Here is a 13516-nt window from a genome sequence, read left to right as displayed (position 1 = left end):
GTTCTCAATGAGTCGTCACTCGGTATTTGAAATTTTAAGTAATTATGTAAATGCATGACACATCCTCTTGACTTACACAAACACAAGACTACATGATATTCTGTTTTTCCAATGATCCACGTTGAATGTGTTGTCTTGCACTAGTTTAAACTTGCGCAACCAGACAAGTTGCAGCTTGAAAAAAAAAATGCGTTTTGGTTTTCGGCCCCATTTTTCATCTGGCTTTAGCAGATTGAAGCCACAAATGTCCCGAAAGAGACGATATAAAAGAAGATAATTATGGTGACAAAACACACACATGCACATGTCACAACAGGGGTCTAAACGCTGAACAAAAAATTCAAATAAAATTATTTACCAAGTAGTGACAATCCAACAGTGCACATTACACACAAATACGTGTGCGCACACATTTTAAATAAAGGCAGGACAAACATTTTAGTCCTACTGGCCATTTTCAACGACCTAAATAAAAATAAATCATTATGAATATCCAGCGTTTCTTTTCTTGTGAACAGCTCTGATTGGAAAGATTATTTGCAGTGTGAGCACGAGAGTCAACAATGAACAAATTCAACCTGAATCACATTACACCACTTTCTGAAATCTGGTACACTGAAAAAAAAAACATGCAACTTGTAGTATTGGGGGTCTAAAACAGTCACTTGAGTTGGAACAACTTTAAAACATAAATTGACATTTATGATAACAATATCAGCAACAACCAATGAGGAAAGTTGTTTTTCTCAAACGGTTTGCTGCTCTGTTTTTACTTATAATGTCACGGAATGGGGATCGACGGGGCACAACAACTATTCAGTAAATATTTAGTATTTCCTTGTTGTGAAATGCGGGAAAGCCAAATTTTACAAAAGCATATATTAATTCGAATTGCCCAACTTAAATTTAATCTGTTTGTTGCCTTAAAATTTTGAGTTTACCCCAAATTGTTAAGGTTCACAATAGACAATAAACCTTTACTTATAGCATGCTTTCACAACATCTGCAGCTGTACGAAGTGCTTTACACAACATAAAACATAAACATAATAATACTTAATTGGTCTCTAGGAGTGATTGTGTGCAGCTGGGATCGGCTCCACCGGCAACCCTCGTGAGGAGAAGCGGCTCAGATCATGGATGGATGGACAACAAAACGCACCCTAACATAAAACATGGACAATAAAACAATCAGAACTATTCCCGCAAATGTCTTGTTGTTTGAATCGGTTACAGATGAAAGAGAGAGTGAGTCTCATTTCACCACCGGATAAGGAGATGTCATGATCACATGCATGACATCACACAAAACAAGCAGCTGCAAGCGTCCGTTTGCCGTCCCATTTTCGACTTGCTTCAATTCCAAGCGCCAACTTTCAGTTCCAAATAAATTCACATCCACGCTCCCCCAATCAAAATCAGTGCTGGTGCGCGCATGCTGCCAAGAAGATTTTCCTCCTTCGACTAATGTCTCGGCCAAAATGTTAAAAACAGTTCACACGAGGGAAACAAACACTATAAAACATACAAACGGCATTTTAAGGGTGCCAACGAAGGCGCCATCTTGGAAATTTTGGTCAGGGTTACGCCACCGTATATATTTCGTACTTTCATCAAGTTCGCTATTGCAAGCCAACCTTCAGTTTTGTAGCTTCCCAGCCAACGCCCATCAATTCCTGTGCAACATTTCCATCTTTGAAAATTCCCAGATTTTACAACTCCAATCTATAATAGATGTTATGGCAAAGCTCAGGAATTTTTACACATGAAGTAGGTCAGGACAAACTGATAAAAAATAATAAAAAAATCTATATTTGGTTTGCGTTCACATTTTTCAGCTCAACTCAGACACTGAACTCATGTGTGTCTAAATTAATGTTAGTGAGCACTTCTCCTTTGCTGACATAGTCCATCCACCTCACAGCTGTCAGACTTATCAGACAGCATCGTTATTGCACAGGTGTGCCCTATGCGGCCTTCAAAAAGTCCAAAAGAATGTGCTGTTTTACTAAAACTCAGAAAATCATTCAAGTCATTATCTGATTTGACCACCTTTTTTGTGAGGCATATGGTAGTCACACCATATACTGAATTGAGTGTCACAGTGCGGAGTTTGACAACTTTTGGCTGGTTAGCTGTCAGTTTGTATTTGGAATGAAAAGTCCATGAAGGTCCAAGTGAACGCTGACAGGAATGGCGGCCCGTGCTAGCTCCTCCAACGTCTTGGCATCAAGCACAAGCATGAAGGGTGAGGTGTTGGGGTCCGGCGAGATGACGGATGACAAGATCACGCCTGCGGAGAAATTACGGAATCTTAAAAAAGTATTTCATGAGAGGAAATTAAAAAAAAAAAAAGTTAGTGAAAGCTCACCGTCGTCTTCGTCCACAGCGCTGGGTGACGCCACAAACACGGGTTCTGATGGGTAGCAGTTGTCCTGTTGCCATTCCACATGGGTTTTGGCGACTGTGTCATATTTGATGATCTGGAGGGACAAAAAGTGTGACGGTAAGCGTCCCTGCTTCGATATCATTTGGAGTGTCTATGCTGAAGGCTCCTGCATTGTGGTTGCAAGTAATGAAGGACAAAAGATTACATTTGAAAATTGCTATCTGTGTTTTCTACTCCTTACAATGTGAATTTAGCAACATTTCTGCTCAACACGTGTGTCACTTTATTGTGCATTTGACAAAATAAAACTTCAAAGTGATAACATTTCGTGTTGTAGGAACTACGAATAACGTCATTCAACAATGTAGCAACAGTGGCTAAATGCGTCTAATTCAGTGCTAATGCTAGCTTTATATGGCTAGCGCTATTATTTTGCAAAGCTGGATATGAATTTGCTTTTCATCACAACTACACGCTTTTATGATTGCATACCATTAGGAATTGGGGGGATTAGTCAAGGGAAGCTACATTGAAATCTTGTTTCCAGTTTGAACACCCTTTTGAAGACATTTGTTGATGTCGACTCCAGGGGTGATTTGTGACAAATGCATTGTGTCAGCTGAAAATGCCTTGAGGTCAGCTCTTAAAAAAGTCAGCTAAGAAAAAAAAACGACTGGTGTATTTTTTAAACTGCTATCATAGATACCTGAGCATGTTTTTTTTGTCAATTAACAAGGTTAGCTATCAGCTTTGAGATGTTTTCATAGCGTACGAGTCAAGACAATGCAAAATAAAACCTGAAAAATGTAGTGATTTTTTTTCTCTTCCCCTATCTCAATAATAATAATAATAAATAATAATAATAGTAAAATTATATTTTTACTTTTGTACTGAATTAATTTTCCTAATTTGTACTTTTTTTTTTAAAGTACAGCCATTAAATCAGCCACAGTGCTTTCATCAGTCATTTTTTTTTAATTTAAATCAAATATATTTATTTATTTATTTATTATTTTAGTCCGGTATGTATACTTCTTCTCAAGTACCAAGTAGGAGGACTTTTGCCTCCTCTGGTGCTGACCTTGTTGGGTTGCGGTGACCAGTCCACTTTGGAGCCATAGAAGTATCTGTACTTCTTGCCATTGAACTTGTAGTTGATGTTCGGCAGCTCCAAACCTGACAAGAAACTACACAATTATGGCAGGCCGTTGGGGAATTTATGTGCTGAATTATCCATGTACTAGTACAATCTTTATTCTCATGAGTCAGACTAATTCAACACACAAGTGACTTGGCCGCACTCTTAGAATGCCTGTTTCACTAGTACTGTTCGAATGATTGAATGCACAACACCTTGTGCACTGTGCAACTTATTCATGGCAGCGACCGCTGACCTTGGAACAGAGTTTGTGGCTGGCAGTAGACTTCACCGTTGTCCTTCATGACTGCTGTAGCAGTTGTGTCTGCCAGAGTCACCAGGTTGGCTCCTTTTGGTGAGTCCTGCACATTATACACTTGTGAGGGTGGATCCAAATAAAATTTCTACTGGACTTTTTCATTTAGTTTGGACATTCTCTTATTATGCTTAATTGTCTTAAGAATAAGCTTGCAAAATAAAACACGTGAGCAAACATTGAAGGGGGTCTGAATTCTAAATTCACTGTTACAGCCCACTCGCAGCTCATTATTCACTTCTGAAAACTCTAAAACTGTAAAACTTGTTCATATGCACGCACTTTCTGTAATACCCTACGATTCATCAAGATGGCACAAAAATCCTGGCTAATAGCAAAGCCAGAATTAGCGTCAATGAAGGACTGATCATTTTAATTTTGAAGATATTCATGTAGCGTTGGAGTTAGGATTAGCCAGGGTTGTTAGTGGAAGTTACAAAGTACACTCACACTTATTCTAAATCAAATAATATTTAAGACATTTTAAAGGGGAAAGTTTGACATAATTAAGTGGTTTAGGAGCATAATTTGGGGTGTTTTTCAATTTTTGTCTTCCAAATAATCCATGCACAAAAAAATGTAACATGCACTTGTAAAAATTATAGCTCTCCTCAGGAAATATTCAAACTATGTGACTCAGCAGAAGTTAACTTTGAATATTTTTACAAGCTCATCATAGTTCATCAACGGCCTTTCGTCTTACCTTGTTGATATTTAGCGGAAGGACAAACCGCTGGCTGACTGGCGGCGATGAGTTGGAGTAAGCCTCGATGAAGCTGCTGGTATTCATCCTCAAGTTCTTCATGTAGAACATGTCGTAAAGATTGCTGTCCTTATAGGTTATTAGGTCAAACACCACATGGTCCTCAGTCTCATAAGCATTAATATGATGAAAGACAACCAGGGCGTCACCATGGAAACAAGTGGAAACCCTCTTCCCAGTCCTGCGGTTGAATAGGTGAAAGAAGGTCTAGGAAAGAGCAGAGCGTCAAATGCTGATTGGTGAAGTTGACGGCATCCGGATGAGTCCACGTACAGCGTCGTCCTTGTCGAACGTGAGACAGTTTCCCCAGTTTATGCCACGGAAGTAAGCGGTCGCCAGTTTGCCAACGTTCACTTTGAAAGGTTGCTCCACAAATATGATGAAGTTCTCGGTCATGCCAAAGCTGTGGAAGTAGCTCGGCGACAGCGTGGAGCGAACCGGAAGGGAGCACACCTGTTGCACCTGCCGCAGGGCGGGTTTCTGCTGATCAGAACCTGAAACAAGATTAAAATTTTATTCGTATTATTATTATAAAATGTGGCGTGCTACAAAAAGAATGTTAGCAGATTCAGAATCAGCATCAAATACAAAAATTAACTTGCATCTCTGCTTAAAAAAAATTTGGAAAATTTTGTTGACCAGAGTAATTGACTAATCTGTTGATTATGTCATCGATGAATTGGATTTTTAAAAACCAAGTTCAATTACTGGTCTGGTCCCTAATGTCAAAAATTGGAAGAAATGTTGACTTTGCTTTCCAAAGTAAAAGCAAATGTCTTGTTTTTAATTCAATATAAAGAAAATTCCTGAATCGTTACAGATATCTGAGATTCATTTTTAATGAGAGTTCTGAGGAAAAACTAAAACAGTCTCTAAACTCTTGATCAATTATCACAATAATAATGGATTAATTTCCAGCTTTGTCTATTTTGCCTTTCTTGGGCATGTCATGCAAAAAATCAGACAAAATGTCTGCTATCCTAATTCTAATGCAGTAGCTCGACTAATATTTGAACACAAATATATAGACAAACAACATATAGCAATAATCAGACATGTTTGTGATGGGAGAAAAATTGTAGCTCAGTGACAATGTTCGGGTTTCCTTATCAAATCTTTTGTGTGGCGTAAGAATTCATGCAGTATACCGCCCCCTGGTGGTCAGGTCACACACTCACGCGAAGGAGCAGCATAAGATCCATTGAATTTCAGCAAAAAAGCTTGCAAAACCTGAAATATGGCCTGGAGCCCCCCCCCCCTCCCAGTCTTAGTTTGGACACACATGGCATAAGCTCATAAATGATCTTAAGACTACCTGAAGCATTAGATGGGACTTTGAAGATGACATACTTTGGTGGACCAAGGACTACAATGGCCGTGCCCATGTTGTATGTGTTGCCTTCATCATCATAGTGAGGGTGAGCCGTTGCCAAGTTGATTGCAATATGATTCCTGTAGTTAATCTGAAATGGATGCAGAGTTTAAATAAAAATATCTTACAGGAAGTAGTGAGCAAAGTTTACAGGAGAGCATGACATTCACCCTTCCGACGGTGTCCAAAGTGACGGGATCAATTTGATTAATGTAGTTGATCTCGGAGGAGGCGTAGTAGTCTTTACCATAGCGGATGATATTAATCATGTTGTTGTCGGTAAAGTCTGGTATGACGTTGCTGAGATGTGTGAATGCTCTGGTGAGGAAGAGACATTAAGTGTGAAAACCACTTTTTCACAAACGGACAACCGAGTTGGCCTCGGAGCTCCTGATGTCACTCACTAGGCCACGCCCCCTACCAGACACACATCCATCCGTTCTTTACATCGCTTATTCTATTCAGGGTTGAGAGGTGCTGGAGCCCTTCCCAGCAAAAGGTGGACTAGACCCATAACTGGTCGCGTCGCCAGTCAGTCACATGACAGACAACCTTCCAGACTCACATTCAGACCATCACAGAGTGAAAACTGAACATGTGTTTTCTGCACCAAAGATGGGCAACTGTATCACTTAACCATCAGTTAAAGATCCTTTTGCATCATCTCTCCCCAAAAATACACATTTAATCTTTGATAACTTGGTAAGTTCAGTTCAGAACAAAAGAAACCGGTAAGTCAAGCTCCGCCCTTTAGCACCTGGAGAAGATGTTTTTGCAGGGGTCAGGATAGACCATGGTGCCGAACTCAGAGACCACTATCCGGTCAGCCTTAATGTTTTTCTTATAGGTGTGACTCTTCAGGAACTTACTCCTGTAAAACACCTCGCCTAGAGAAACAAAAATGTCAACATCAAAGAGAGCAGCAACATGATATCACAACATTGCCAGAAGGAGATCAAGGTGTATTGGATTGGAAATGAGGAATGAGTGCATTTTAATAAAAATAAATCGAATGCTTCCCCATTTCGGCCTGGAAGTGAACCGGCCGTTCGGGAGATTTTTCAAGCTTCCAATGGCTACCCCGTCCCAGGTCAATGCAGTGGCTGCAAGGTTTTCTCTACTGACCAGAAACACTGACTTATACATTTCTAATAATATTTGTTGCGTGAAATTTGTCCCAACTGGCTTGTCTTCATTTCAAAGCATCATTTCTCAGCACTGCCTTGCAAGTACAATACTTGTTGTTTTTTTTTTTTTGGTCCAATAAGACTGTAGTTTGTGACGTCATGTCAATCTGAACCAGGGCCGTCAGAATCATGAGAGCTGGCCGATGAAACTGGATTGTAGTAATAGGAATGTTTCTTGGTTCAATGGATGATGTCAGCATTTTTCCATTTTCTGCATCGTGCACACAAAGACCATTACATTTTTTTGGGGTTGCAGGTGGCAGTTGAAACTAGAAACTCAAAAGACTGCGGAGTGATGCTTTAAGCAATATAATGTGTCGAGTGCATTAATACACATACTTGAGTCGAGACTTTTTTTTATGATGTATTGTTTGGTTGAAGACATTTAGTTCTCCATTCAAAATCTTTCATCAAAGCCCCAACCCTTGGCGACGCGACCGGTGAATTAAGTCCTCACTTAATTAAGGCCCGACTAGCAAATGCACGGCCCGTCTCTGCGTCAGCGTCCGTTACCCACCGTCTTTGAAAGTGAAGCTGTGAATGAGGGACATCCCATCGAACCAGTGGTTGTACTCCGAGTCACCAACGGAAAAGAGAGCGGGCCCATTCCTCATCAGCGTGCCCTTCAGCCATGAGGGCACACAACCTGCAAAGAGCACCGATCAAAGGTCTTCGACTCGTGCAAATCGTCTTCTTCCTTAGTAACAATGAGATATTGTAAGTAGGGGTGACCACTGACCCAAATCGATATTGAAATCAGACAATATCAGCAAAAAAAAAAACTGTATCAGATTTGATCTGTCTACATCCAAAATTTCTGATATTAAAACTCATGAACAAGCAGTCCATTCCAGACTCCATTCCCGCCAGATTCCGGATGCAAATAATTGATTCTGAATGTACTGAAATAAACTTGAATTTAAAGTAAATTTTTTTTTTATTTTTTATTCAAGTACAGTACATTCTCATGTTTGAGGTTGAATTTATGTAAACCAAACGTTTGGAATAAATGGGTCATATTTTGTCATCGTCCACACCGCTTACACTGTACAGCAGGCGTGGGCAAACTACGGCCCGGGGGCCACAAGCGGCCCGTTAGACGTTTTAATCCGGCCCGCCAAACTTGAAAAAAATTAAATGAATAAACCTTGTTAATGTTTGATTTTCTAAATACTGTGGTGTGTAAGAATTAGACATGATAACGTTAGATGCAATTGTGACCTAATAATAAAATATAACTGAGCTGTGCTAAGGAAGTGATTTTTTTTCCTCAGTACAACGACTTTTGGCACTTGAAAGTATCCAGCTGACATTTCCATGATACAAAAGCAGACATACATGAATTGCTTTTCTTATTTTCCTCACCTTTGACGTGCGCTTTCACAGGCTCTGCTGTTTCCTTCCCGTTCTGAATAAATAATGATTGCATTTTCACAGCGTTTAGTTTCTCGCTGTTGCCATCAAGAGGATGAAACACGAGCAGACAGTATGTACTTAAGCGAGCCTTTATCTGTCAGTGGGCGTCCCGTAAACATTACATAAGAGCAGCGCGGTCATTACAGATTTGGACTACATTTTCTGACCCCGCCCCCAAAGACATTTCACTACAGCCATTCACAAAATTAGAAATATGTACTTGTGTAGATTAAAGTTGTCCTTATTGAAAGTATAACTAAGTAAGGTAAAAAATTAAAAAAAAAAAAGATAAAACACGTTTCAACTTAGCTTGTTTTTGGGTATGATTTTGTTGATGTCTTCCTAATTGTGAAAATAATTAGTTTTACCTCTTACATTTGAAAAATATGTTAAGAATAATTGACTTTTGAAGTTTTTTCTCAACATACGTACACGTAACTCCATCACAAAAGTCTTTTTAGCCCTGTAGAGGAAAGGAAAACAAGTGAGAGTTACTTAGCAGAAATTGTGACCTTGTAATGTAAGTCCTCTCTTCTATTTTTTTTCCACAAATAAATTCAACTTTAATGGTGTTGTATCACTCAAACAATGCAACTCCGCTACTCATTAGAAAAACACTTGAAAATGCAACTTTTTCTTTTATATTATGTAGCTAAGTTTGTCGTGCCAGTTAGCGTAGCAACTAACACGTCTGACATTTGCTCTTGAGGGAAAATTCTAGATTCGCATTGATTTACAACCATATTATGGTCATGTAAAACTAAAAACAGAATTAGTAGCCAAATAAAGTTCAATTTAATTTTCATGTGCCCGAGTATCTCTAACTGAAAACATACGACAAATAAAATAACTCATAAAATAGTGTTAACTCATTATCATTAATAAGCAAGTTGCAACATCCAACATTTCTCTCACATATTTTTAATGTTTCCTTACTGACACTAAGTCACCAAATTCCTTATTTCTGACTTTGACTTGAGTCTAATTTGGCCCAATTACACAAATCAAATCTGAAAAAAAAAAGAGTTGCTCGTTGGTAAACTGCAGACACGTTTTGTGTGCTACGTGTTAAATGAAAGCGAAGAATCAGAGTAAGTGACCTTAAGACTCTTCTATCTCTAATTGGTTACATTAGTTTATGGCTTTATAGCTGCTCTTATCAACATCACACACAATACTTTGACCTCAATTTCACGTTGACATATTAGACATATTATAAAGACATATTATAAATATATATAGGGACACTTGCGTGGGTTGAACATTGGCACTTGTATAATAGGTCTGTACGTAAAAATGATATCAGCAAAATATTTTGAAAAAACAGGGAAAAAAATTCCAGCTCAGCCAGCTGTTTCTTCCCACCAGTGAGTTGTCGTGCCCCTGTCACGTCACCACACTGGACTACAGATAGGCAAAGTATTTTAGCGAAACTTCCTCGATCAACAATGCAGGAAAAGGATGACAACGCCCAATGTTTTAATGTGATGGCAGATTCTCTGAATGTTTTGAAGTAGAGGTGATACAATTAATTCATGAATTGACAGCTAATCAAATTATTCATCAACTAAGTTAACTATGGGCACATATCAGCTTTCATATTAACTTTGGCACAATGGTGATCGAATTTCTAATGTAAAATGAGTTATTTTGGTGGCTTTTTTTCCGACCCGGAAGTAAGATATGAATTGCATTTGCATAATGTGGACGAAGTTCAGCACATCAAATGCACAGAAGCTTATTTCCCGATTCAAGTCAGCGAGACGGAGCCGCCCGCCGTCAAGACAAAAATACAGTTTTTGTTTTACATCAACTTTGAACCAGGGGAAGCATAATTAATTTAAAATTTTCCATGGAAGAAGTAGCGCAACAGTGATGTCTAGAGCGGCACGCAAAGGGGCATCACCTCTACTTCAAAACATTCGGCATAATATGGCACCTTTAAAGACCTTGTTTGACTTAAAATTGTCCAACCCCCCCCCCCCCCCGACTTGTTACGGACCAAACTATGAATTAAGTCATAATCTTTTTGTTCGTGCTCATAAGAAACAAGGAGACAAGGGCTCATATCCAAAACCACACGACAAAGAACGCTACGAGTGGTCTTGGATGAAAAATGAAGTTTATTACAAACATTTGACACAGAGCTGTTAGTGGTCAACTTAGCAGCTGTTAGATTTGTAGAAATAACACTGTCTGGTTGGTTCGGTCTACTGCTCGTCAATGAGGCCGGCGCTCGAACAGCGCCAACGCTCGCTTCCCATCTTGACCCTTCGTAGTGTGCTTTTCATCACCTTTGTTAGTGCTCTAACTTAGGCCTAAAAACTGAGTAGTACCCTACAATCCACCTTAAATGTTTTGCGGTGCACTACATTTCATCTTAAATCCATCAAACGTAGTGCGCTATGTTCTCCCTCAAACTCTTTGTTGTCGCGTTAAATTTCTGTTTGAAACCATTTAGAGTGCTACGCTCTTCCTTTAACACCTTAGAACAAGGATGGGCAAACATTTGACTCATGGACCATACTTGATTTTTACTTTGAATCGATGGGGCAGGTTATTGTTAGATGAAATGGAAAAAAAAATAACGTTAGGTGCTGGAGCTTATCCCAGCTGACTACGAGCGAAAGACGCACCACACCCTGAATAGGTCGCCAGCCAGACATAGACACCGTCACTGAGTGGGAACCAATCTAACGCGGCCCGCACACAAGTCAGGCGGATGCACCACTACACCAGCAGTGACTTATAAAAAAATATTTGACACATTTTAATTGACATTCACAAATCAATTAAAGGAAGAGTGCAATAACAAAAGTAAAATATAATAAAAATCACGTCTTGTGAAATTTTGTGAAACGGGCAGTGGTACAAGAATAAAATGACCTGTATGGGAGGAAAAAAAAAAACTAAATCCAAACTTTCTGGCCCAGTCATGTGCCTTTATCTTGATTTAAAGAAAAAAATTAATGCAACAAATTTGAGAGGACTCTTCGGAGCACATCGGCGCAGTCCTTTTGTGGCCATATTTTGCCCACCCCTGCCTCAGAATGTCATGTATCCGCTTCAGTGTTCACTATTTTCCATCTTAAAGTACCCCTCCTTAACTTCTTAGTAGAAGAAATGGGTAGCAAAATTCTGACAAACTTTCCATGGGAATTAACAGGAATAAACCAGGAATTTTACAAAACTGAAGTTGGCTCCCATTATCTTAAAAAAATGGAATATGTTAGATTATGGGATGAGTAATATTTAACTCAACATTGTTTTTGTTTTTAAAAAAAATATATAAATCAAATATCAAAGATATTGTATTAATGATAAATCTGATTAGACATCATGCTTGATGATTAGTGCTTCCATGTGATGACCTTTCCATTACTTGCCGACCACCAATTCCCATTTCATAACCAAGGAAAGTTGTCAGTGTGGAATATTTTTAAAATTCCCCATCTTATATCATTTTCCACCACTGAAATAGCGCACTACATTCAATTCCATAAATCCTGGGTATCGCAACTACACGTCACTTTAAACCTGTCAATAACACGCTACATTCTATCTTTAACCCAGCATTACTTTCTCAGGCTGCATAGTTCCTTAAGGACGAGGGTGTTGTCTGAGAATGGCACCAGAAGAAAGACGCAGACATGTAGAGAAGTTGACAGGAAACAGTAAGTTGGGACACAGAGAGAAGAAGTTGGTGGGTGAGGAAGTTGCACAGGGAAGCGGACAAGGAGAAACACAGGAGGTCGGACAGAGAAACGGGAAGTCAGACAGGGAGACAGGCGGGATGCTGAACGAGATGACGGCCAGGAAGCGAGACGGGCAAAATTTGGACAGGCGGTGTCATAGATGAACACAAACGAGAAATGCATAATCAGTGTAGCCAAAGTGAGCAGAGCTGCACATATGAAGTCACTACGGTGGCGCCGCCACAGGTTGGGATGATCACGGTGGTGGTGGCCAACACAGACAATAGACCTTTTCAGGAAGTTTGTAAACAACAAGCGCCAGCGTGCTTCCGGGAGGCTGAACACGAGTGACTACTGTTGACCTGAACTGAAAACGATGACAACAACTCGTGTTTGGGCTTATGCTTGCTGCACGATATACCCCAAAAGGATTTTATTTTTTCGATTTCCATAAAAATCTCGAAATCAATACAGTGGAACCTGTGGCAAAATTGAGGAGATGTCATAAATTGTTATGCAGAGAAGATTGAAGAGCTGCTTGGTAGCGGGCTGCGCAGATGTATTATAAAAAAGCTAGTATTAAAAATATTTTTTTTAAGCAGAGCACATCTGCCCATAACTACAATGCAGAGAATATTTTGCAGCATCCCCTCCTACTCACTCCGGCATCCAAAGCTTGTCGGTGTAATGTTTGTAGCGGAGCATACGGTATATTCCCAACAGTAGAAGGTTGCCGAAATACAGCGCCCTCCAAATTATTGATCGTGTAACTCATGATGCGAGCAACACGATGCATTCTTAAGTCTACAAAACAATATTATCTTGCAATTTACAGGAAAATTGGATCAAATTCATTAAAAGAAGCTTAATTCCTCAACAAGACAATGACCCAAAAAAGGACTGCATCAGAGGAAAAAAAGAGGAAGGTCTTAGACTAGCCAAGTCAATCGCCGGACCTTAAACCAATAGATCGTTTTTGTGCATTTGACCTCCTGAAGGGAGAATCCTCAGAAACAAACAAACAGAAAGAGGTTGCAGGAAAAGCTTTCATATGACGTCTGAAACAGTCGATAGACTTGATGCTGTTATTGCAAGTAAGGTTTATGCCACCAAATATTAAATGTAATTCACTAAGTTCAATTGATAACGCCCATTCCAAAACCTTTGCTCATTTGTGGGTGGTTTCAAACGAATGGTGCTCTATCCTGAGTCGTTTATCATATCTAAATGCAAATACAAGC

At 39.4% G+C, this 13516-nt stretch overlaps 1 protein-coding gene across 3 annotated transcripts; it reads right to left on the bottom strand.

The window, feature by feature from the left end:
• Positions 1-18: 18 nt before the first annotated feature.
• bco1l (beta-carotene oxygenase 1, like) lies at positions 19-8624 on the bottom strand. 3 transcript variants are annotated; one of them, XM_088290269.1, is made up of 11 exons: positions 8530-8624; positions 7682-7861; positions 6735-6864; positions 6148-6295; positions 5921-6068; positions 4879-5099; positions 4546-4812; positions 3783-3888; positions 3470-3564; positions 2371-2482; positions 19-2292 (listed from the first exon to the last, which is right to left on the bottom strand). In XM_088290269.1, the coding sequence occupies exons 2-11, from the start codon at positions 7776-7778 to the stop codon at positions 2138-2140; spliced, it is 1479 nt and encodes a 492-aa protein (XP_088146395.1). In that variant the 5' UTR covers positions 7779-7861; positions 8530-8624; the 3' UTR covers positions 19-2137. The 3 variants fall into 3 exon arrangements, with proteins under 3 accessions (XP_088146395.1, XP_088146394.1, XP_088146396.1); XM_088290268.1 differs by having other exon boundaries at positions 7682-7810; positions 8530-8623; XM_088290270.1 differs by having other exon boundaries at positions 7682-7857; positions 8530-8614.
• Between the last annotated feature and the right edge of the window lie 4892 nt (positions 8625-13516).

This window comes from Idiotropiscis lumnitzeri, chromosome 3, assembly GCF_059441095.1.
Source record: "Idiotropiscis lumnitzeri isolate Australia: NSW breed Sydney's pygmy pipehorse chromosome 3, RoL_Ilum_1.0, whole genome shotgun sequence".
Taxonomy (NCBI): Eukaryota; Metazoa; Chordata; class Actinopteri; order Syngnathiformes; family Syngnathidae; genus Idiotropiscis; species Idiotropiscis lumnitzeri.
The sequence above is the reverse complement of the archived record's forward strand: the minus strand, read 5'-3'. Positions and strand labels throughout refer to the sequence as shown.

What these genes read in the sequence shown, in the direction of transcription:
- bco1l (XM_088290268.1), bottom strand. Translation starts at nt 8,593, where the DNA reads ATGCAATCATTATTTATTCAGAACGGGAAGGAAACAGCAGAGCCTGTG. An exon ending in TGCAAAAACATCTTCTCCAG is followed by an intron (nt 6,296 to 6,734) that starts GTGCTAAAGGGC and finishes CTTCCTCACCAG; the next exon opens with AGCATTCACACATCTCAGCA. An exon ending in CTTTGGACACCGTCGGAAGG is followed by an intron (nt 6,069 to 6,147) that starts GTGAATGTCATG and finishes CATCCATTTCAG; the next exon opens with ATTAACTACAGGAATCATAT.